This window comes from Colius striatus, chromosome 4, assembly GCF_028858725.1.
Source record: "Colius striatus isolate bColStr4 chromosome 4, bColStr4.1.hap1, whole genome shotgun sequence".
Taxonomy (NCBI): Eukaryota; Metazoa; Chordata; class Aves; order Coliiformes; family Coliidae; genus Colius; species Colius striatus.
The window spans coordinates 93,715,296-93,739,395 of NC_084762.1; the positions used below are offsets into that span (position 1 = coordinate 93,715,296).

The 24,100-nt window shown below is 40.0% G+C and overlaps 1 protein-coding gene across 6 annotated transcripts in view; it reads right to left on the reverse strand.

Annotated features, from left to right (window-relative positions):
* SLC45A4 (solute carrier family 45 member 4) overlaps positions 1 to 24,100 on the reverse strand; it is a 69,580-nt gene that overhangs the window by 39,308 nt on the left and 6,172 nt on the right. For 4 of the 6 annotated variants that reach the window (XM_061994716.1, XM_061994717.1, XM_061994712.1 and 1 more), the window contains exon 2: positions 1,587 to 2,220. In XM_061994716.1, the coding sequence (XP_061850700.1) occupies positions 1,587 to 1,830 (244 nt within the window). In that variant the 5' untranslated portion in view covers positions 1,831 to 2,220. Of the gene's footprint in view, positions 1 to 1,586; positions 2,221 to 19,898; positions 19,950 to 23,168; positions 23,256 to 24,100 lie in introns of those variants that run through there. The other 2 variants (XM_061994713.1, XM_061994714.1) reach the window with 2 other exon arrangements.

The window sequence follows — 24,100 nt, forward strand, 5'->3', positions numbered from 1 at the left end:
GGAGGAAACAGATTTGCTAGAAGAGCTCACAAAAGAAACAAACTAGTAGACTGGTCAGTAATTAAGAGGATGGTTTATTTATGTTGTCTGACCTTACTCTATAGCAAAGGTGAGGTCAGCTTAGCCTGCTATACATTTTAAATATCCAAGTGCCAGCACAAACAAAAAAGCAAAGCAAAAAAGTCCAGGTCACTTGAAAAACTGAGGGTCTTCTCCAGACAAAGCAGGATGGAAGTTTTTGCATCCATGGTAGACAGTAATCAAACCAATATATCTAGTAGAAATTATTCAAGTCTCTAAATATCTTACCCATGAGACAATCTTTAAACAAGTTATGGACATGTTATTTCATCTAGGTATGTTTATAATGTGTGTTATTCAGCAAGTCAGGTTGATCTGAAAGTTCCTATTGGGAACCATTTATTTTAAACTATGCCACCAATAGATCCAAAAAGGACATTTGACAAGCTCTGAAAATGAAGATTCAGGAAAACCCAGAGGCATAACTCATCGGCATCTCTCACAGCACTAACTGCACTGGTTATTGACTCCTCTGATTCAAAACAAACTAATACTTTCATATAAAACCACATTTTTAACTGCAAGACGACTGCACAAAAAAGTGTTTGTACATTTCACACCCAGAAGTGCCGTCTTACACCCTTTGTCACAGCAAGTGTAAACCCACAGACATTTCCTTGGAGATGCTAACCTTGAAATTTTTAAACAGTGTTGTAAATAGTATTAAAGGAATGTGACTTCAGACAATTGAATGCTTCTGTTTGGCCACAAGTGAGCATGCTATAATGAACAACTGCATGTGTAAGCAGTAGCAAACATAATATCCATGTATTAGATACACACTTCTGCAGTGCACACACATTGATTTATTCACTCCTGGAAGCTTGCTCAGTCAGTACTTCCATCCATCTCCATGATTTTCTGCTATCTGATAGAGAACATTTTGGATTTGAGAATGGTAACATCATCAGATATTGTTAATACTGTAAAACTATTTCTTGGAAACCTAATTACAGTCCTTACCACAAAATGTAACACTGTTTACTCCTATTCTAACCACCATTACCGCCCAGTATTATCTAAAGCTATTGGTGTCATGGTTTATTCATATGTATTTAGATGTTATAAACTAGATGGATTAATCACAAAATGAAATGAACACAATATTTCATTAGCAACAGGAAAAGCCAGTTTATCTTTTTGTTCTAAAGTACTGTAACCTGAAGCATCTCCCCATAAATAAAATCTTCATTGCACTCCTTTGTAGTCTAATGTCATTTCTAGTTTGAGACACTTACCTTGAGTAAGAGTTTTAGACTTAAATCAGGTTAAAATTTACACAAGGGAGAAAGAAAAAACCCTGAGTCAGAAGGTGAATGTATATAGAAATCCTTTCACTTCACATGGTCACACAATTGAGTCTACGGCATGGCCAATAACAAACCCACCAAAATCCTTTTTACCTTGTGTGTTCTCAGTTGGCAGTTCCCGTTTTCCCTCTTCCTCTGACTTCAATCAATGTGAAAAAGACAGAGAAAGTTTTAACAGAAATGAGAATGACTTACCAATTTGTAACAATACAGGTGTTACCAAAGCTGTCTCCATGGCATAACAAAATTCCCTGCCAAACATTACTGCACCGTGCATCACCCACAGGCGTATTGGTATCCGGTATATGGATCCTTCACTAATGGTCTCCTCCCTGCTTTCATTCTCCTTGTTTTCTGGTTTCTGAAGCTGTGCCACAGGTAGATCTTGAACTTGCATAGATTCCGAGTCAGCATTCTGGGGAGCCATTTTCATTACCATAAAAATAGATATATAGATATATATATATATTTGTTATAGCTATATAAATAACACTACCATAACTCCACAAACAAATTAGGGTGTCTTCTCTTTCAGCTTCTGTTCCTCAGGCAAGTAATGCTTATATTCCTCTTGTACAAACAGGTATCTTGTAACTTCTTGTACAGATATGAGACATCAAGAACGAAAAGCTATTTGGTAGGAATTTCAACATATGGCTTGCTGGTTTACTGCGAGTTAGAGTTAAAAATCCATAATTGCCATTCAGTTAATACCAGTTTCATAATTATTATTGAAGAAGTGCTGAAGTTGTTATTTTTGCTACAGAGAGGTGGAAAGGCGACACAAAGAGGTGCTCCACTGTTAATCCCCATCGAGTGGCTGATTAATCTGCAACAAAAAGCAAGCATTTAAACATTTCAATAGCATTTTGTCAGGATATTGTGCCCCCCCTTAACTATATACCCTATTTCCTGCTTAATGCTTTCCATTGTCCTGGCCTACTGTAGGGTCTTTTATTCCACATTCTCTCCTACCTCTGGACTTTCCATTGAAAGGCAGTTGCTCTCATGAGTACAGTTAAGCATCGTTTAAATAAGTTCCCCTGGTCTGTGGTCCTACATGAAAGTCACACAAGAATGACTGTATTTCTCTCAGATCCTCAGAACATCAAGCACAAGACAAATTCTGGGAAATTTAATGCAGGTTCCATTTCAGAAAGAGCTTAGGATATTCCAGTACTATGCCAGGAAGATGATTCATCAATTACCATTTACTCACTGGCCAGACATCTCGGCTTAGACTTTTGGAAGTCACCAGTTGCTTTGCAGTACTCATCACACCATCTTATAATGAAGATATTCCTCAAGCAAACATGAGCAAAGCCAAGCCATTAAGAACTTTGGGGATATTTAAATATTTAAACTTCTAATGAATATATATATATAACAGGACATGCATCCATCTTCACTTTCTAAACCCAAGACCAGAACACCTTACTCTCACATCCTATGAGGCTTCTGAGGTCCGTGAAAGTAGAATGGCACAGTATCTTCTGTCAGCTATCAAAACCATTGAAATATATTCCCACAAGACAAGCTTCTCCTATATTTCCCCCTCCTTCATGTCACAGATGAAGTCTAAGCATATTGTACCATGTCAACCAAAACGTGTTTAAGGATTTAAGAGTAAAAATAAGGCATTTTCTAAATGAGATTATGTAATATTTGTACTAGAAGGATGGATATTAACAGCTATGCACGCAGTGTGATTGAACTCTCCCAAGAAAAAACCCTCTGGGTATGGTTCCATCAAATGCAGACTAAGTTGGGCTAAAGAGTCCCCAAGCTGCAGTTCCCTGTCTGTTCAGTTGTGGCAACAAGAAGTCTTTGTAGGCTAGGGCATAAAACAGATCATTAAGCAGTAGAACCGAAAAATGAGCCTTAAAAACCATGACATGCTTGGGCTTCACAGCACATCACAACAGCAACTGTTTCAGCATGATGACACACTGTTCTACTAAAAATGTAGCATGGGAACATCATTTTGATCAGTCCCTCCTGCTGATACCCTCCTTCCAGCTGTATCCCTGGTGGGTTTGTTGCATGTTGTTCTCGCATTCAAAAGCATCTTTTTTTGGTCTGTGCTCCCCAAGATTACTGGAGTTCTCTAATTTGATCCCCTCAATATTAACTTAATACTATAATTTGCTTCTGAGCAAATCAAGCCTTTAAATCACATGAGAAGTTAAAATAACTTACTCAACACAAGTGCTGTAAGCCAAGGTTTAAGTTCCAAGTTTTAATCTTTAAGCGTTAAATAGCTCAGAATAAAAGGGACTGAAGACATTTTTCCACCCACTCAGAATTAACAGGAGGAGTTGAGCTGTACTGCCTAGGGTTACCTAATTATAGCACAGACAGGTATTTAAGTTCTTCATAAATATCTTTTTTTAAAGGCTTTTCTTTATACTAGAGTTTGGATTTGCTGAGCTCCTGCATGCAGAGTTCATTTGGCCTTCTAGGAGTTAGCACAGTATGGAACTTGCATCAGGATGGAAAGGGATGTGATACTCTTCTAGTGTCTGAGGTTTCAGCTCAATAGCCACAACAAAGAGCTCTTAGTTTATCAATATGAAGTGCTGCATTAAAAACACACATCCATATTTCATAAGTTTTGCATGGGTAAAACCTACCAAAACCAGGTTCCAGAATAGGAGCAGTTATTTTAATTACTGAATAATCAGAAAAGGTTTAATTGCTGGCAGATTCAGGCAAAATTTCATTCAATAGAATTCAGAAGTTTACATATCAGCTCTCCTTCTGAAACCTCTCAGAATGTGTGTAGGACTGAGGGTCCCAGCTAACACTTCTGTACAAGGTGGCTTTCAAGTCCCTAGCCCTCTTCTGCTTAAAATCCCTCATAGATAGTGAAAGGAGGGGAAATAACTCCATTTCCTTAAACATCTCATTTAATAGGCAGTTGCAGAGTAGCAGAATGAGGCACACAGAGGAAGGCAGTTCATCACACCAAAACGTTTTACGATGCACTGGGGCAGCTGCCATACGCAAGCAGGATGACATCAGGCTGGGAGCATTTGTCACTGGAAAGGATAAAGAGGCAGGACAAAAGAGATTTAAGCCCATTTGAGCGAGGCTCTTAAGGGATGACTGAAAAGGTTATTCCTGAAGTAGAAGATGATGGGGAGTAATCAAATAATTTAAGAGACAGGGATGATGGATGAGAGATGTGCAGGTAGTCTTTGAAGCTGTAATTGACACAGATAAGAACAGTATATTTTAAGCATGCCAGAAAAAGCAGTTACAGTATTCAAGTACAATACCAAGAGGTACAATGGACACATTTTATCTAAAGGAACAGAGAATTACTGTTCCATTATGCCAATTTTGTGGTAAGCATAACACTAGTCTTCCTGTAGCACTTTCATCTGACTCCAAGTGCACATCTAATACAAGAGCCAGATAATAACAAGAGCCTCTCAGACAGGTCTTCCAGTTCTTTCCTAAGTCCTGCTAGGTTGTGTTCAATCTCATTTTAGACTGATCCTGCTGCTGCTTTTCTCAATTTCATTTTCAATTTGGCAAGTTTGAACAGTGGCATTCTTATTGAAAAGAGAGACAAATTCATTTACCTGCTGGAAGTATTACAGAAGCTTTTACACTGCAAAGAACTCCAAAGCAAATGGCATCTAAAGAAAAGTTGTATTAAAATACTAAAGAAAGCTTGCTCCCATTGCTTGATCTAGCAGTAATTTTTTTTCATGTTCAGTGGCAAGTAAAGTGAAACCTTAATTGGCAATTTTTTTTCTAAATGTGGTATTGAATATCCATGGTAATCTCCAACATATTCCCTTTACTCATGCAGTTCAAAGGCTTTACTGGCTGGAGTCTGCCTAAGAAATCATAGGACAGTAGGGGTTGGAAGGGGCCTTTAGAGATCATCTAGTCCAACCTCCCTACAGAAGCAGGTCCCACCTAGATCAGGTCACAAATCAGTCAGCATTATCATCATCATCATTTTTTAAGAAGTGATGAGCTGGGCTTCTATTTTACCTGTCACACAGACCAGGCACTCAAAGACCTGGCATCCCTTCCTCAGACGTGGAGAGGTGGTGGCAAAAGATTTCAGAAAGGCAGCTTCCCTTTTATCTGTACCTTTTCCATCCAGATATGCAGCAGCTAAACAAGATAACTTTATGTCCATGCTGTCCCACATATCAGTTTCTTTTGGGAAGCTGAGGCCACATCCCCCATTCTGCCACAGCGTCTCATCATACTTTACAGAAAGTTTTAAAAGGCAATTTCATGACTAACAAAGAATAAGGAAGTAGAATGAAGAATTTCAGCTGTTTATGTTGAACACTGTACAGAGGTTGGGTATGAAGGGAAGTTTAGATACAAGATCAGGAATATCTCTAAACTGTTTAAGGGAGGAGGGGACTGGTTGCTCTTGCTCTTCAACCTAATTGCACATTTCATCTTTGGCCACATTGTAGCAAGTGACAAAATCTATACAGTGGTGGTTAATATTTCAACAAAATAGCCAAGTAATATATTCTGAAAGCTAACCTATTCGCAAAATTTCATAAAAGCTCCACAAATTGCTTGTAATCTTATCTGTTATACTTTTACTATCTATCTTCCATCTAGGCATAAGTCATAACATGACTGAGTGAAGCACAAAAACAACGTTACAGGCTTGACAGGGCTCTGTAACAATAATCCTGTGCTTCAAGTAGGTAGCATTCAGAGATAAAACATGGGAAGTATCAACGAACAAGAGGAAAATTACTGCTTTTAAGGTTTTCCAAAGAGGAGGAAGATGTCTGTAGGTCATCTGGTGGCCCACAAAGCTTAGTGGATTTCTTTTCCCCAGTGAACACTAAAATAGAGGTGCACAAAGCTCACGCTAAACAATTATGCAACATAATGCCTTGGGCAAGTGACTTCTGTCACAATTTTCAGCGTTTAATAAGCTTAGAGGTTGACAAGCAGTGTTTTGACATATGTGATGCCATCACAATACCATCATCTGAAGGTCAGAAGATTGGTAGTACACCCATTGATACCAAAACAAATGGTTCTAACAGTGATCCTGCCCCAATCTTTTAAGACTGAACTATTTTTAATGCATGTTTCCAGATATCTCTTGCTAACAAGGAATAGGAATGTACTGTTCAACAAGCAACTAGATTTTCTGAACCAGTGCCAAAGTATACGACTTGAAGCTATGTTGTGTACAGCAAGCTTCAGGCAAATCACACACATACTTTATTAACCAGTAATACAACTTGGCAAGCAGATTAACAGTTAAATGGGCCCAACTGGATATCATGAGAACATTTTCAATCTTTAGGAGGACTTTCTCTCCTTCTGAATCCATTAGGCAATCCTTAAGGCATTTCATGGTGTAAAAAACCCAGTTTGTTTCACCAAAAGAGGTGTGTGCACTAGTTACAAAATCCCAAGTGCTGAAGGGAAAAAAAATAAGCACAGCCTAGGAAAAAATGGAGTGAACAAACTGGAAAGGAAACAGTTCTGCCTAAACACTACTGAATATCTAAGGGAATAAGGGGGAGATAGGGGTAGTCTGCCTCTGCTCATTCTCTCATCCCAGTTTACTGCATTAACTTGTAGCCACTTATCTAGCCATATCTTGTCTTCAACATCTTACATTATCATCACTTTTCAAACACAGATTCAAAATCTCAAATCATGGTGAAGAGCTGCATTCAGTTTTGCTCCACAGGAATTGTTTTCTAGTGATGTAGGAAATACTGTAACTCAAAGAGCTTCTACAGTTTAAAAGAATTCTCCCTCTTGACACTCAAAGGATTTGAGCCATCACTACCAATGCCTTTCCATTGCTTACCACAGACTTCATGAATTCCTACAGAAATGGTCCTGGTCACAGTTGTCATTAGATCACTAAAATCCTTATGTGACACTCCATACAATAAAATCAAACAAAAAACCAGGATAGGTATACTTTTACTTCATTACAATGTTTGACTGAAAACAAGGGTAGGAGTCCAGAACCTGCCATTCTAATAGGACAAGATTTTTTTGCTCCTAGCATCTTATACCTTACCCTCCTTCAATTCTTCAATGCATGTTATAAGTCACTCATGTTAGTAATCATATTGTTCACATGCAATCATGTTAGGATTTCAAGCCTGTAATTGCCTGGTCACTCTATTTGTTAAATCCTTAACTTTTCTACCAAGTTGGTTTAGGCTAAGGATTTCAAGTAACATGGCTATCTGTTGAAAAGCTATCTAAACTGATTTAACTATATAGCTTTCATATTAGCATTAGAAGGAAAAGGATTCTGAGTTTATCTGGCTTTTGATTTTATCTGTCTTTTCGTCAGACTAAGTAAGTGTTTGGCTGAACACTTCTAACCCCTGTGTTGCAGACAAGGATCACTTCTTCCTTCCATGATTAAATGCAAAACGGACACCAGGTTCTCCTTCAGCATGTGACTGACTTGCAAAATGATACATCATTTAGGCTTGTGCCTTCTCAAGGGTAAAATGGCATTTGTCCAAAGATAATTACTGATGTTTTGAGTTCAAATCCTCTGGTAGACAAATAGCATGTTGTTATGAAAGAGTAGCTCTCGAAGGCAAGGCTGACCATCTGCAAGCATCTCTACATCACTTCACAAAAATTCCTCAGTTCAAAATGTCGAGATTTATTCTATAAGATGCTGATGCAACTGATTTTGTGCAGATGACCCTCCCATGATTTTCTTCTACAGATCTGCAATACGGACAGCAGCTTCCACTACAAAGGAAGCCAGATAGATACTCCTGATGGCAGCTTCAAATTATAACAGCAAACGGTACTGTAGCCAGGACAGCCCATTTTGCTAGCAAGGGTGGTTTTGTTTTACAGTCAGCTGCTTGCACAGGAATATTACATAAAATACATTACCAATTTATACTGCTTACACTATAGGTTTCTCAATCACTTTAAGCTAGCATAAACAAGTACTTCCTCTAAAAGCAGCAGTCTGTTCTTTTTCTTTGCCTCAGGTTCCTTACTCCCACCCCTTCCTGTACAGCCACACAAGTGGCAAAGAGCGAACCAGACACTGTAACTGATCTGGGTTGAAAGCTAAGTTGACAAGGAACACATCTCCAAGCAGCTAAAGAAGTCCTCTTATCAAAACAGGTTTGTTTTACCCAATTGTGTGGCTGCACAGGTCCCTACCAACGTAACAGTGGAAGGGAGGACTAGGGGCAGCTAGAAGTATTACTTTGGGTAGCAACACCCAAAGCCAGTGAGAAATTGCAGTTCTCAAAGAAGTTGCCAGTGGATCCCTGAAGCTTCAGGGCCAAAATCCTGACCCATTTGCTTAAAGCCACCTCCTTTTCAGAAGGCAGAAGGAACTCCAGTCATGCTGTGAGGACCATCATGTATTCTGCCTCCTAGTACTTGCCAGATGTAAGGCAAAATACCACTTGCTTAGCCAACAGACAGTTGTTTACTCCCCAGTTGTTTTGCAGTTCTGTTGCTAATTATTAGCAGTTGTTTATAGTAACAGAACTGGCCACAGGGGAAGTTGCTTTGGCCCACATCAAGGCTCAAGTGTTCAGCCATTGCAGTAGGAAGAAAAGCATCTAGAAAATATACCTGGGAGTTTTTGGCCCGGATGGACAAATGAGCTCAACTGATCTAACATGAAGTTCAGCGATGGGGCTGTATCCTTCTGAGGCCTGAACAAGTTGTCCATCATAAAAGTTTAGACTCAAAAAACCCCCTTGTGACATTCTAGAAGCACTTTAAGTGAATCTCAAGGCCTTTGGTTGAAAAAGGCAGAAATTACAAGTGGGTTGTCTAAATTCCCAGTAAGACTTCTCACATAGGGAAATGCAAACACATAGCAACTGCTTTCTGAAAGCAGAACTTTATTTACCGTAGAGGGGCATGAATACTCATTCAGGAAGACTTTTAAAAATGCAATTATATCACATGTTTACTGAAAACCAGTCCCATGTATGAGCAATATTACTCCAGATCCCGAGAGGAAAGTCAAGCGCTAATTTTTGAACAGTCACATTAAACTGGACTAACCTGTTCTGAATCACTAAAAGCCTGCCAAAGGAAAAAGGTTAAGGCTGAGTGCAATAAAGAACCACATTTGACATGTCCTAACATTTAATCTATCATCCAGGTAATCAAAGGCAGTGAAACACAACAGCATACACCAGCTTGTTCTACAAGGACACCTTGCCTAAGCAACCCTACAACTGACACCAAATGAAGACTGAGGTGAGATTTTTAACAAGTTTCTCTTGAAATCTGAGATTGGTTAAAAAAAGGCTGCTGGAACCAGCACAGTGCTTTTGCATCGTGACCTACTTTTGAGGCTACCACACAATTTAGGCCACAGAAGCAAGGTCTGTGAGGGGGAAATCATTCTGCAGCACATTGCTAATGAAGATCATATGGAGCTATCCATCTCACACATAGAAGCTGCATTTTCTCCACTTCTTACAAAGCAAACTTCCACCTGTCCTCAGGGCTCTTCACATACCATAATCCACTTGATGTCTTTTAACAACCTCTGCCTTGCTGAGGGATATATTTTTCAAAAGTTGTGCCCTAAGTGAAGCAAATCCTTCTGGCAGTTCTCCTATTAAGGCCAAACATCTGACAGACTCTCCCAACAAATTCCTAAAAATATCTAAACAATCCCCTCCAAAATATAAGAGCTGTTTCATTTTGAATAGGTTAATGAAGACTTGTTGCACCCTTTCCTGTGTATATGTACAAAACCCCAGAAACTACTAAAACCTGACATAAGCTTCCAGTTCCATCCCTGATGATATAAAACGCTCCACAGGCTTTCTTTGCTATTTCTTGCTGTAAAACATGGCCTTGACTAGAATCCTCCTTGTTTTCTTGGGACCCTCTTTCCACCGCAACAGCTGACTCAGAAAGGGACCAAAATTAAGGTTTTGCCTTATGCTAGGAGACAGTGATGCAGTCACAGATGGCAATCTGTGCATGACAAACTCCCCTGACAGTTTTTTCCTGTCCAGACATGTCAGGAAGAATAGAAAGCTTAAAACATGAAATGGAGAGATGAAGGTCCTCAGGACATCAGGGAGAACATCTCTGTAAGACAGCACTATTCTCTCATTCTTTATATTTTGGGGGCCAATGTCATTTCCACAGTCTGATTATATTAACTGGGAAAAAGGCATAGGAAACTCTGCATCTTCATGAAATTGGTGAGGCAGTTCTGGGAAGCCATCTTTTTCAGAAGGATCCAAAATTTCACGTGAGACAGACTTCATTCAGTGGATTGGATATCACACAGCTCCCTAAAGGCACAGCTTACATTCTTATATCATTGCTGCTACTGTTTTTAGTAGCAAAAACTTCATTTTCTTAAACTGGGGAGATAGCATTATCTGGATAAACCAGTTTTTGTTTTACTGCTAGGTAAAAAATAGTTTCTCTCTATGTTCCCATTAGCCTCATGTTTATTAATGCATGGATGGTATGGGCATAAGTAGCAAGAGCTTTAAATAACTAACAAAAAAAGTCCTCAGCAAGCAGAAAATGTAAAAGCTGGTACCAGTGATGCTCATAAAACAGGAACTAAGAAGCAGTTTCACACTACAGCAAAGACACAGGCCTTTCTTATTTAAGACAGCTAGATCTTAAAATAGCAGGTTTTACCCCCAGAATTAGATAAAGGTTAAGGGCAAGACACCAAGCACTAACAGTTGAGTACTTTCCAAACCAAAAATTAACCACCTGGTCACTACATAAGCACAAAGAGCTCAAACTCATGGGGATGGAGATCACTCAGGCCACTGTGCAAATGTTCTGTTAGGATCTGACATCACTGCAAATAACTTTCACTGAGAAAATCCACTAATGTGGACAGATAGGCACAGTCAAACTGCAGTCTGGCACAAGCTAAGCATGGCCTAGCTTAGGCATGCCCTACTAAAAGATGAAGTTTATAAACCATGTTGAACATGAAAGTTATCTCCCATCAGAATTGAATTGATTCATTCCTTCTGTCACAATGAGGTAGGACAACTAAGGAAAACAAAATTAAGGCTATCAGCAGAGAACATCTTCATACATTACCAAGTGGATTGACTGGAACAATCTTACCTTCCTGCAGGAGGAAGGACAACATCTAACCCAGTGGGGCTGATGGTGCAAGAATAATCTGGGTTTATCAGCACATCATTGCTTCTAGCACTTTTTTTTTGCAAGTTCTTTTACCAAGGCTGCTCTCCTGATTGCACAGTGTGGGAAATGAAGTATATCAGAACAACCATTTTGTATGAATATTCATCCATAAATCAGCCAAGCCATGACTGATTACTTAATCTGTGTAAGTAAAGTTAGATACTCCTTGCAGATGTACCTATGGTAGCATTTCAATTAATCATATTCACTGCTCTGAAAAGTTGCAGGCTGGTTTCTTCATGCTAGAAATGCTTAAGAAACCCAAATACTGTCAGAATATGTATTAGACAATTACAGAAACTATTCAAGAGATCAAGACAAAAAAAGGAACACAATATAGACCTTCATGAACTGACTCCCTCTAGCATATCATTAACATCTGCAAAGTCTAATTTATGGGAATTATCTCCAATTACTAGTCCCTAAATGCATTACCATCACTCAATCTCAGAAATCTCTGTTAAAGTAAGCTTTTGAAAGCATCCATTGAAATTTGTTCACCTTCCAAAGATGGAGAAGCTTTGGCTGGATTTTACTAACTCTGAGGAAACAATTACTCCCTCAGAAAAAAACAAAACACAGAAAGAAGGTTTCTTGCATTTCAAATTCTCCACAGGGTTTATAAACAACTATAACTGGTCATATCATCTTGCACTACATATTTTCCTTTTGCCTTGAGTGAAGTCACAGATCAAACTGGTACATCACTGTGATTTGGGGATGTCATTAATATTTGTAAACATCTAAATGGTGGATGTCAGAAGGTTGGGGAATCACCTTTCTCTGTTGTGTCCAGTGGCAGGACAAGGGGTAATGGAAAGAAGCTGGAACACAAAGTTCCATTGAAACACAAGGGAAAACCATTTCACTGTTGAGGTGATGGAGCCCTGGCACAGGCTGCCCAGGGAGGGTGTGGAGGCTTCTTCTCTGGAGGTCTTCAAAACCAGCCTGGACGTGTTCCTGTGTGACGTTTTCTAGGTGGACCTACTTTGGCAGGGGGGTTGGACTGGATGATCTCTAAAGCTCCCTTCCAACCCCTAACATTCTGTGATTCTATGATACTTTGATAATTAGGAACTGTTTACAGCCTAACCCGCAGCTTCAATCTGCATGATTGCTGGAAACTGTCTCTTGTCAATGTAAAGGAGAGTGAGCCCTTCCCTTCAACTCTTCCCCAGTTCAGATACCCATTGCTTCCCTTACCTGGGCCAAGTAAAATATTCTAACATCCCCCAGCGGAATGTTAAATGGAGCTGACCACTATAGTATTGAAAGAAAGGAATAAAGGTGTTTAGTCATAACCTTTTGTTTCTTTCTTACTTCCTCCCTGGCTTCCAAGGAGGCCTGCCTCCTCCTAATGTAACCACGCTGCCAAGGGTGAAGTAAAATAGCTGCTTCTCAGCCAGAGGGCCTCAACCCTGCAACACATTAGGTGTTTAATTGAGGAAACAGCTATAGATTAAAGCAGCAGCTTTATAGAACAGTACTTTTGGTAAACATCTTCAGAACTTCCCTTTTGAAACAAGTGACTACAAACCAGCATTGAAAAAGTACATTCCATAAGAAGTATAGCTAGAGCACTTGAGCAGATCCTGCTCCACTTTTTCAGACTGTCCCAAACACCAGCACAACAGGCATGTTTATGTTCACTGACATGAAGTATGGCCATTTGATTTAGTTTCTCAATGATTTAAAGAAATATTAAGTGGCCTGGCAGCAATGCATAGCTTGTATATTTTAAATAAAGTGTAAGATAAAGAAGCAAAATGAAGACTCCCCTCTTAACATTAATAATCAATAAATTGAGGATACCAGAGAAATACTGTTTGGCCAATAATATGGCTAAACCAGAAATACCATCTGGTCAATAATATGAACAAAGCAGTGCTTAGAAGGGTTGCATTACCACACTGATTTAAGACCATGTCTACAGCCTTTAGGATCAATACAGTAAAAACTTCTGCAAACAGTACATTAAGTAAAACAGGTGAAATGTACTATTTAGAAGTTGCAGCTTCTAGGAGAAATACAAGTAGTGGACAGATATCACTTTGGTCAGTATGGTATGCTTACAAACTAACTGCTTTAGAAGATTTTAGCACAAGTAATAGGATTTAAACAGCTGGTTTATAAGTAGCTCTTGGGAGGAAGTTGGTGGCTGCATTTAAGAGCAGCTTGATCAGGACATTCTGATTTTGGACTATAAATGAATGCTATTTTAGCAATGTGTTTTGCCAAGCTGTAACCCTGTTAGAACTGGCAGGATAAGATATTTACAGACACACACACTAAAATAATAAAGAGGCTACAAGTGCTTGGCAGTTGGACTTGATCCATAAAGACCTGCTAGCAGGGAAATATTTAGAGGACACAGACCTCTTCCATTTGTGACTTCATAGAACTAGGGAACACTTGGCAAAAGCTTGTCAGAATTTGGTATTTTTACCTAATTTGGGAATGACTGTCAGCCACTCTCCTCTTATAGGATGCACAGGCTCCAGCATCCATGCTACTTCAACAGCATACATCTAGATCACAATGAGATGAGACTTGCAGTTGTGTCAAAGCAGGAGCACTTTTAGTCTGCTATCATACCAGTGGAATCACTACAGCATTTTGTACAGCTGATAGCTACCTTTGGCAGGTGAAAAACTACAGTTAACACACCCCACAGTTTAAGTTTAGTCCTCGTTCAGATAATTTGATCATGCTCTGTCAGTCCAACTTGTTCTGCCATCCTTCAAAGAAGGTTTTACATATGATCTAAGGAATCTGTCAGGGATGAAGCTGCACTGTGAGATGGGCAAAGATCTCATCCACACAACTGTAGGTAGTGCTGTATGATCTAGGTGACCCTACTTCTGCAGGGGGGTTGGACTGGATGATCTCCAAAGGACCCTTCCAACCCCTACCATTCTATGATTCTATGATCTAGAGCGTAGACCTTACATCCACTTAATCTCCACAGAGACATTTTCAAGAGGCAAAGGAGTCAAGAGGAATCACCATAATGGTTTCACCAGCTGCACTTTGTTACAAGCCAGCCAGGACTACCACAAGCAGGCCATGCAGAGTAGAGATGTTAACTAGATTGAAAGAAAAATTGGTTGGCCTTATGACATTGTTCTTCTCCCCCCCAAAACCCTGCAAATGCTGTGAGAGACTAGATGCTTTTCAAACAAGTACTTTTTCTTGGAGGCTACTATCAGATAGACTGCCTTAAGTTACCCAAAACACCCTCAGTGAATTAATCTTCCATATGTTGAATAATCTTTCCTTCAATGTCCATAAGAACAAAATATTGTTGCAATAGCTTCTACTGGACCAGGCAGGATTCTTCTAGAAGAAGAATTTCTCTCCATAAAACTGGCATTTTAAAGTCAACAAATCCTAATCAACATTACTTTAGTTGTAAGATTCCAAATGATTGCACTGGAGTCATTTGGTAGATGCAAGGTTGCTGGCATAAAGAACATGCTAGTGAGAAGTTTAGCTTATATAAATATAACTGTTTAGAAAACAAAGCTAATCTAGTGGTTGTTTCTTTATGCACAGCTAATTGCATGCCAGCTAGAGTACCTTTTCAGATCATTCTAGAGGCAGAATGAATTTGTGGTCTGATAGTATCACAGCTATTTCTGTAAGTACTTTAATACTTGCAGGCACTGAAAGCAGCATAGGAGAAGAGCAGGCCGTGAGGGAAACACCAAAACTTCATTAGACAGAACAAGGTACTCAAATGCAACAGCTGAGTTGGCAGGTTATCCTACTGGACATCTAAAACCTCAGAAAGGCATCAGATCCTCCACTGAGAAGTGCATTCCCTGGAGTCTGAGAACAAGAAATCATTTTTCTCATTCTGTTACCTTGGAGAGATCCTGAAGTCTCAACTCATGGGAAATACAGTTGGGGATAGGGAAAGACATCTGACAATAAAGGCACAAAACAAGCCTAAAGAGACACCAAAATACACTTGCAGTTACTGTAAGCCATATTCAGAGGAAGGAAAAGGGAATCCACAGTCTATAAGTATGCTTTGAATGTAAATTAACAGCTGCAGCTTAAATTCAGGACCACAGGACCAAGTTCTAAGTATCTCCTTTACATTTTAAAAAACACATACCAGCTACAGTTTGGAGAACAGCTAGTGGAATTTGTTCAGTGTTGATATGAAGGCTAAACAGCCTTTAAGCTCAGTCTAACATTCACCTAACATTAAGGGATCACCCATCTCAGGAGCTGGAGGGACATATCAGAGGAAGACATGACCAAACTGGGAGCTGATTAATGAATGTTGCTGAAGCTGCTTATATATCTCAACAGCTTGCTAGGGGGCTTCTCCAAACCATTAGGCAGTTCTTGAGTAATAACATACAGCAATAGCATGAGCTTCATGAGCTTAAACAGCTCTCCCTGTTCTTTCACCCACACTCCATTATGCTTCTTAAAGTTTGTGGTTGTGCCACTGACTTCCTCATCTTGCTGCACTTGCATTCAGTCTGGCTTCACCTCTGCTGCTCTGCTTGTATGGTAGAAGAAATACCTGTACAATTTTAGCACCTACTCTTTGCTCTGGTTTAATCTTGTATGGCTCAGCAGCAACTGTTGAGAGCAGGCATATCACAAGCCAGGGTCTTTACCTCTTTGCTTTAAGCTTTCACCACTTTCTGTTCTGATACCAAAAGTATCATGATGCAAAGTCTTCTCACTGCAGCTCTGGAAAGCTAAGCCTAACCTCACAGTATTCTAGATGTTACATTTCTAGCTCCCTGATCTGTCATTCCTGATGTTCATCTTCCAGGTAAAGGACAACTGTGCACAAGCAAGGAGCCTCATATGCAGAGGTCAGAAAGTATGATGGGAATATTGAATATCATCCAGTCTCTAATTTTTTAAGGAGTTTTATGTCTTCAGATTATTTCTTTAAAAAAAAAAACTACTCTACTTTTAACTAAATACTTTTTCTTATCAGTTTATTCTGGTACAAGATAGTGGCTTGGCTTCCAGCCCAGTTCCCATGAACACAGTTAACCACTTACAGAATTCTTTTCTCTAACATTTAAATCCATTTATCACACTTGGAGTCCATAAGGGATAACATTTGCCACTGATTTATTTCCCTACTTTGGGCCAGTTCCCTCATTGCTTGCAAGGTGTTTATAGGCAATAGTTTGTTGGAATTAAGCTTTTGCTATGAAGATCTCCAAAATAGTATTTTTAAGTGGGGTTTCAAGAGCTTTCTAGTGTGGGTCCAGAACTATCATCACCTTATGCACTGAGAGTAGGCTTACCAAACACATCTTGCAAAAGGGTTGCAAAAGGTACTCTGAAATAAAGACATCAAATATTTAGGCAGACACTGCTCAGGCCAGCAGGTTAACTAGAAGGGATTATATATGCTTCAAGACCACCTGTGATTTATAGCAGAGAAGCAGAACCCAAGTTAGTATCCTGGTGAAAGCAGATATTCTTACTTTTGTCCTAGTGTTATACTAGAGGTGGGGATCACCTCTCAAGCACATCATTCATCCTCATCAAGCACAACATTCAACCAGAACACTTCAGTGAGCAGAGCATGCTGTAACAGACTGAGCCAATCAGAAAAAGCTGAGAGAGGAAATAGAAAGGATAAGAGTCAGAAGACATGACCAGGTCTGAAGGGCATGAGATTATTCTACTTATTTAAACAAAGGCTTGAGAGTAGGTTTCAAACATAGAAGCTGTTGAAAGGACAACATGAAATGATCTTTCCACCAGAAAAGTAATGATTGGCCTGAGCTGTAATCAGGATTACACCATATTCTCTGTGCACCATCAGGAACAGAATTGTTATTATTCATCACAAGAAAGACAAAAAGGCAAGTTCACTTTCCTTGCCACACACACTGATATCTTTCCTATGGCTTGCCAATCTGAGATTGCTCCTTGCAATTCTTGCATCTTTAGTTGTGATCACACATGCACAGTTTTACAGTTACCAGTTTCCACCAAGGCACAGACATTTACTTGTGCTGCCTGGGAGGTTATGCAAGATGCATTCATTATCCTGTATCAGCTTTAAGTTCCTGTTCTTCCAGCAGCAAATTTCTAAGTTCAACATTATTTCCTCTATAAAAGTGATTATGAAAAAAGGTGAAGTTTGACCCATGAACTTCTCTGGAGAACTACAGATCACCAGGTAGTAATCCAGACACTACAAAAGGTCACTGCTACTTTGTTCTAAAGGTTTAAGCCAAAAGAGACTTAATTTTCTAAGTTGCAATTCCATATTAAAGCAGCTATGATGGCACACATTACTATCCTCAGCTTGCCTTCTGATTTTCATTCAGGTAGCAGTGAGTTTAAGGTAACTTAATTGGGGTTGATAATTAGGGGATAACAAATTACTGTTTACTAGGAAAAAATAAATCCTGCAGGAAAAGAATTCATGCAAATTTCTTCCTACTTATACACACTGCAGTTTGCACTGACTGCAGGTAACCAAAAAGAGTTTTGTCTAGGAACTCTCAGCTCATCTTCAAGGATTTACTCTGCCCTTGCTCACCATTCATCATACACAAGGCCTGAATGAATATAAACCATGCACCTAAACCCTGTATTTTCCCTGATGACAGAACACTTGTCCTGTGAAAATAAGCTTCAGTCAGGCTTAAGCCTTCACTGGCATGGAGAGCAAAACTCTACAGATATGTTACCAGCTTTCAAAAGCTGGAACTGAAGTGTCCCAGGTTCACTATGAAAAGCTAATTCCCACTGAAAGAGACAATCAAAACAGACTCCAGTTTACTTTAGGACACACATGGGGTAACATACCCAGCCATCTGGGTAGGATCTTGAGTGGTCCAAGCCCAGATTTCTTTGCTAGCTGGAAGATAAAACTGAACACCTGTATGTGCCTTCTCACATGCTTCCTGTGAAAGATTTCCTACCATGAGCAGCAGGTGTGACTGTCATTTGCTGTGCTGAAGCTGACTGAGGAGCATTGGCAGTTACACACTAAAGCCATACTCCAAATGCTAGTGACACTCATCTGTCACTTCAGATACATCCTCCCCACATATACTGGGAGTAAAACCATGCACCTGAGGAGAAAATCTACCCAGCCTTTCAGGCCTTCCCTGCACTCTCTGTGGTTTAAGCCTCTGCCTAACCATTCACTTAGATGTCTGGGGAAATGCACATCTAACATTAAAGCTCAAATATCAACAATTTGATATTTTAGTCATGTAAGCCTTCTATACTTCCATTCTTTCCTGCAAGGTTGGAAGAGTGACTGCATTGTTACAAGGCTAAACCCTTTCAGATGCAAAAAGGTGGCCTTGTGTAACTTTAGTCTTGGCTGCTCATATCAAAAAACTTTGAGCTACAGTTACTCCCATGAGGCTACCAAACTAAAGAAGCAAAGTTCCAGGCCCTTGCTTGATCAGATATGATGGAGCTGAGAAATTTCCAGCCTTGGCTTCCTGGTTTTCTGTCAGTCCAGAGCAAAATCTTAAAAGTGTCTTCAGCGAAAGCCAAGAATTGGCTAGTGCTCTTTTTAATTGTCTGGGTAACAATAAAGTCATTTAATCCCTACATCAATGGTGAGCAAGTAAATGAAACATTATAATGGCAATAGCAAAACCACTCCAGGTTAAGACTAAGAAAGGATGCTGAACAGTCACTGAAGGAAAACAGGCAACACATTTTTATTTGATTTGTCATTGCAAGCTTTCACTCATTTTCCAAGTCACAGGTAAATGCACTATTAATGAACTGAATGCTGCTAGTGGAGATAAACCATGCATTGCTTTCATTTGCACAGTACTTCTACCTTGACCACGCTAATTTAGAGGCAAGATAGACAGTATATTGGATGGTGGAGATGTTAGAAATACAAAGGTGAAGTATTGAAACAGTAACATCATGCTCTGCCCTTATTAGACAATATACCCTTAGCATCAAAGCTTAGGTAACTACTACCAACATCTCTCCTGGAACACCTCCAGTTCAGACTACTTTTTCAAGTACAAAGTAATTTTACTGAGACTGCCTGAAGCACAGAACTGCAGCAACTTTCTCATCCTGTTTCCTGGAGCCAAGATCTCCAAATCATTTTTACTGCAGCAATTTCTGCTAGTAGTTCCCTACTCAAAGAATTAATCTTTTCTAAGCTATAGTCTACATATTCAGTCTTAATGCAGTAATTGCTATGTAGGGACTCTCAAAGTTTTCTGTAGTAGGGATGCTTGACAACAGGCCACTTGCCAGCCTGTGGCTTTGCACTGGGAAAGCCACTCAAACTTCAGGGACAGTGAAGGCTGTGAAGGATACATCAATTACCAATTCTGAGTAGGCAGAATGAGGTGGTGATCCACAATCCAGGCAACTTGTCAAGTTCATTGAAGGCTCCTGCAAGTGAAGTGGTTAAGAGAGACCTACACAGATCCCTTACAGAGCCACCCAGACAGTGAGTCTGTTGACAAAAAGCTTCTGAAAGAGACTGAAGTTAAGGAAACAGTGTAGCTATCATTGTACCAGTGATAAATTTAGTCATTAATTACAGTCAGTTATTCAGTAACCAGTCTTAAGACAGAACTGGAACTGATCTCTTGGAAAAAGTGTTAATTTAGGAGCATAGTCAATGAGGAAGAGAAAACCACTAAGCATAGCTCAGGGAAATACCATGCAGTGCTGGGCTACTGGAATGAGCTGGAAGTTTATAATCTTACAAACATGTATGTTTAGTTGTTTGCAGTTAAAGAGCACTGTTTTTTGTTTAAGTGTAGCTTACCATGAAGTGACTTGTACAGAGATAGGAAGACAAAGAAACCTGTTCAAAGAGTACAGAGTCAAGTACTCAACATCCCTGAGACATTAGGCTTTACATAGACAAAGTGATATTAATTAGATCTAGACGTGGACAGGCTAAGAATACCCTGAGATAAAGTAGTAAGGCTCTATCTTAAGCCCTCAAACCAAAGTCTATTACTTACCCATAAATACATCCCACTGTTCCTAGTAAGAGAACTACTAACAATTTAGTATCAAGTCCACTAGATTAATCTGGAGAAGATGCCAGTACAAGATTAACCAGATAGGACCCTAAATCCTTTTATATATAGTGTAACTGAGGGCTGCTACACAGTTGAAAGGCCATCCTAGATACTTTTAGCTAGCACTCTAGTCCAGCTCAGGTGCATTAGAGATGCCACTAGTACTATAGGGCTTATTTTCAAACAGCATCCTGCACTGTCACACCAACTATCCCACAGTGACCACCTGGAAGAGGACACATCTGATTCAATGCCATTTCTCCATTAGACCAAGAGATGTGCAGCTGCATGTTGAGAGTTTTGAACAGACCATAAATAGAAGGTGATGGATTGAAAAGGTGATTTGAAAGCAAAGCAGCAGGAAAAGCTCCAAGTCTAAGGTGAGTAATAACTGTAAAAATATAAAGGGTACAGAACTGTCAGGTCACTCCTCTTCAGTCCATTGAAGGGGCTCAATGTTTTGACTTTGAGGCTGTGGCAAGCCATGTGAAGGACAGCTGGAATCACTGAAGTGCTACGATGCTGGAAACAATCAGGATAAGTCCTGCACTGACAGATGTATGCCTTTTCCCTCTCTGTACCAAAGTGAGAAGCAGGACATTGCCAAGAACAAGAACAAACCTACATCACAAGCCGATTCCCTCAGATACTGACAGCAAACAGGACATGCCCTAAATGTGTTAGTGTTAAAGTTGTGCATTTGTTTTGGGTTATTTTTTGAACTCTTGGGAGTTAGCTGGCCAGCCACACTACTCTAAGGAGCAATAGTTCAGACTGTCAAATCACTCCTCTGGGAGTACCCAGAGCCAGACTGCACAGGTCAATGTACTTGCTCAGCTATTCCCCTTGTAAAACAGGAGTATTTTTTACACTGCATGTGTGCCTTCCCCCTCCCCACTAAAAAAAGCAACCCACCCTGAAGCTCTATTTACCTGGAACCGAAAATCTAGCATCAAGACTATCTTAACAGTTTATTCCTGTTCCTCCTATTTGTATTCTCATAAGATTGACAAGCAAGTTGCAGGTTATACAGTGCTCAGATTAAGTGTATTCTGAAAGACCGCTTGCTGCCTGTAAGCAATGATACGAAATTAAGTGGCACAGAAATCTGACTGTTCTGTAGTCATCACTTGTTGGGTTAAGTCACTGGTTTCTGGATGTGATCCAGGAAGACTGATCATATATTCAAGGGCAGAATGAAGATAAGCATGACATGCGGTTGTGCTTTTGTAAAGGAACGCTTTGGGTTCAGCCCCCAGTTAGATCATTTATTTATCTGGCACCGAAGGGTGATAACGGCTTGTTTTCAAGTCTCCAAAATAAATGAGCTATACTGCATGCAGAAGTAGTTCAGGCCAGCCAGCAGAGGATAGAAAATATGCAGGGTCAGCATAACACTGGTTTCAATTTCAGTTACAAAAACATCAGAGCTCTCATTTAAAACAAGATGAGGAAACTAGGTTCTCTCTCCACTCTGCTGAGAGAGCTGGTCCTGCTCTCCTCAGAACACTGATAAAATCCACCTCACAGCTTAGCAAAACAATTCAGGGGTAATGCTTTCCTGCTGCTGTTTAGATACTAAGATTTTTTTAAAGCATCTTCAGTCTTTTTCCTTAGGTTAAGTTTCATTTACTACCCTTTTATGCCTTGCTACATGATTTCAGTCTTGCAAGGAAAGTAGGTCTCGGTCTACCTCCAGAACACTTCCAGCCTCCTAATTAGTCTTCATGTAACTGCAAAATAGACTGTTAGTCAAGCTTAGAAGTGTCAAGTCAGCCAAGTGTCCTAATGCTAAAGTTATAGGCTATATCTCTCAGATGGGAGTCCTGGAAAGCAAGTCTTCCCTAGTTTTAACTGGTTTTAAGAGTTTTATTACTTGTCCATGTTGTGAAGTCCAGCTTCCCATCACCTGTATACTGAGATTCACATTTGAGCAGACTAAGTGCCAGTCAGAGCCAAACCAAGGTCACAAGCAGCTCCTAAGCCAAACCAAATCATTACCCAACAAAAGCCTGTGTCCTAACACTTGCCAGAGTCACTTGCCAAGAGCATGCTTGATGAGAAAACCTGGCTGCTTCTCCCAAGTTGTTACAATGCAGTATGCCAGTCGTAGTCTGACTTTACAGCACTTGTTGGAAATCCCAGCTGAGGGGCTTCAGGGTGTGCCAGTTCACAGCACACAAACCACTGACTCCCACGCTGCAGTGCTCTGAATCCACTGCTGAGATACCTAAAGTTCAGCTTTTAGCTAGAGGAAAATTCAGTCCTTGGCAACTCTATCAGAGGTCTAGATATAATAGTATGAACTCAGCTCTTTTTCATGCAGAGTATCTTATTCCACCTGGAGGAGTGAAGTGCGGCAGAAGCATAACAGAATAACCAGTTTGTTCAGTGCTTAGATTCAAGACCCTCACAGTCCCAGCTGTAAGACTAATATCCTTTATCAGTGGATGTTTTGGGTGGTTACTCTGAGTAGGGCTGTGACCCAAACACAAGATGTGTGGGTAACTGATAAGCTGCTGACTATGAAACAGTCACCTAACCAGCAGCAGCTTACCAGAAGCATGTAGTCTTCAGTTCACAGCACAGACCTCCACAGCATAGCAGTCCCCACTTCCAGGCTTGGTTTCTGGACCGTCCAGGATCTCTTGTCTAGAAGGTGACTCTCAAACTGAAACATCACCTATCTGTCAAACTACACATGTACTACTTATCCTAACAGCAAGCATTCTGCTTTAACTTCCTGGCAACTGCATTTACCAGACATTAGTATTTTCTGCTTCCTTATGATGACTTAAATACACAACTCTGCTAGAAACTTTACTGAACTTGTTAAAGCAGTTACTAAGCAGGAGGAATGCTCTGCTTGGGAAAAGTATTGTTTGAAACACTCATATCAATTTAGTATTGGTATGTTAAGCCAAGTGATAGCCATTGCATGCTATTCCAAGTTAAACATGCTGTTGAATAAAAGCTGTTTAAGGTTGTGTGCTGCAAGTTGAAGAACTGGGAGCTCTAAGAATAAATTAGTTAAGTTCTCTCTGATGGCAACAACTATGCACAAAGCTATGCCATTGACAACACAGTTTCGATGGATCTTATACCTATAGCTGGTGTAAGTTATAGTCTGGGATCTTGCAGTTATTACAGGTAAAGGTCATGAGGATTGCTCTCAAAGTAAGATGCAGCACAAGTAGTTCTTCATGTTACCAGTTACTCTGCAAAGCTGCTAAAGCTTCCCCCTCCATCACATGACAGCCTCATCACTTCCACAGCATCTCTCCTGCCAGATCAACTGGAAAGCCCCATTTCAACTCAAATTGCTTTGCCTCCATTCAGTATGCTTTTAAACTAGCCATAACACTAAAGTCAGTTTAAAGTGCTTGAGAGAAAAGCAGGCTTCATGTGCACAACATCACTGCATGCACACTGCTTCAACACACACTGAGCATTTCACAAAAGTATTTTAGGGTGGCTTCTACAGTTAGA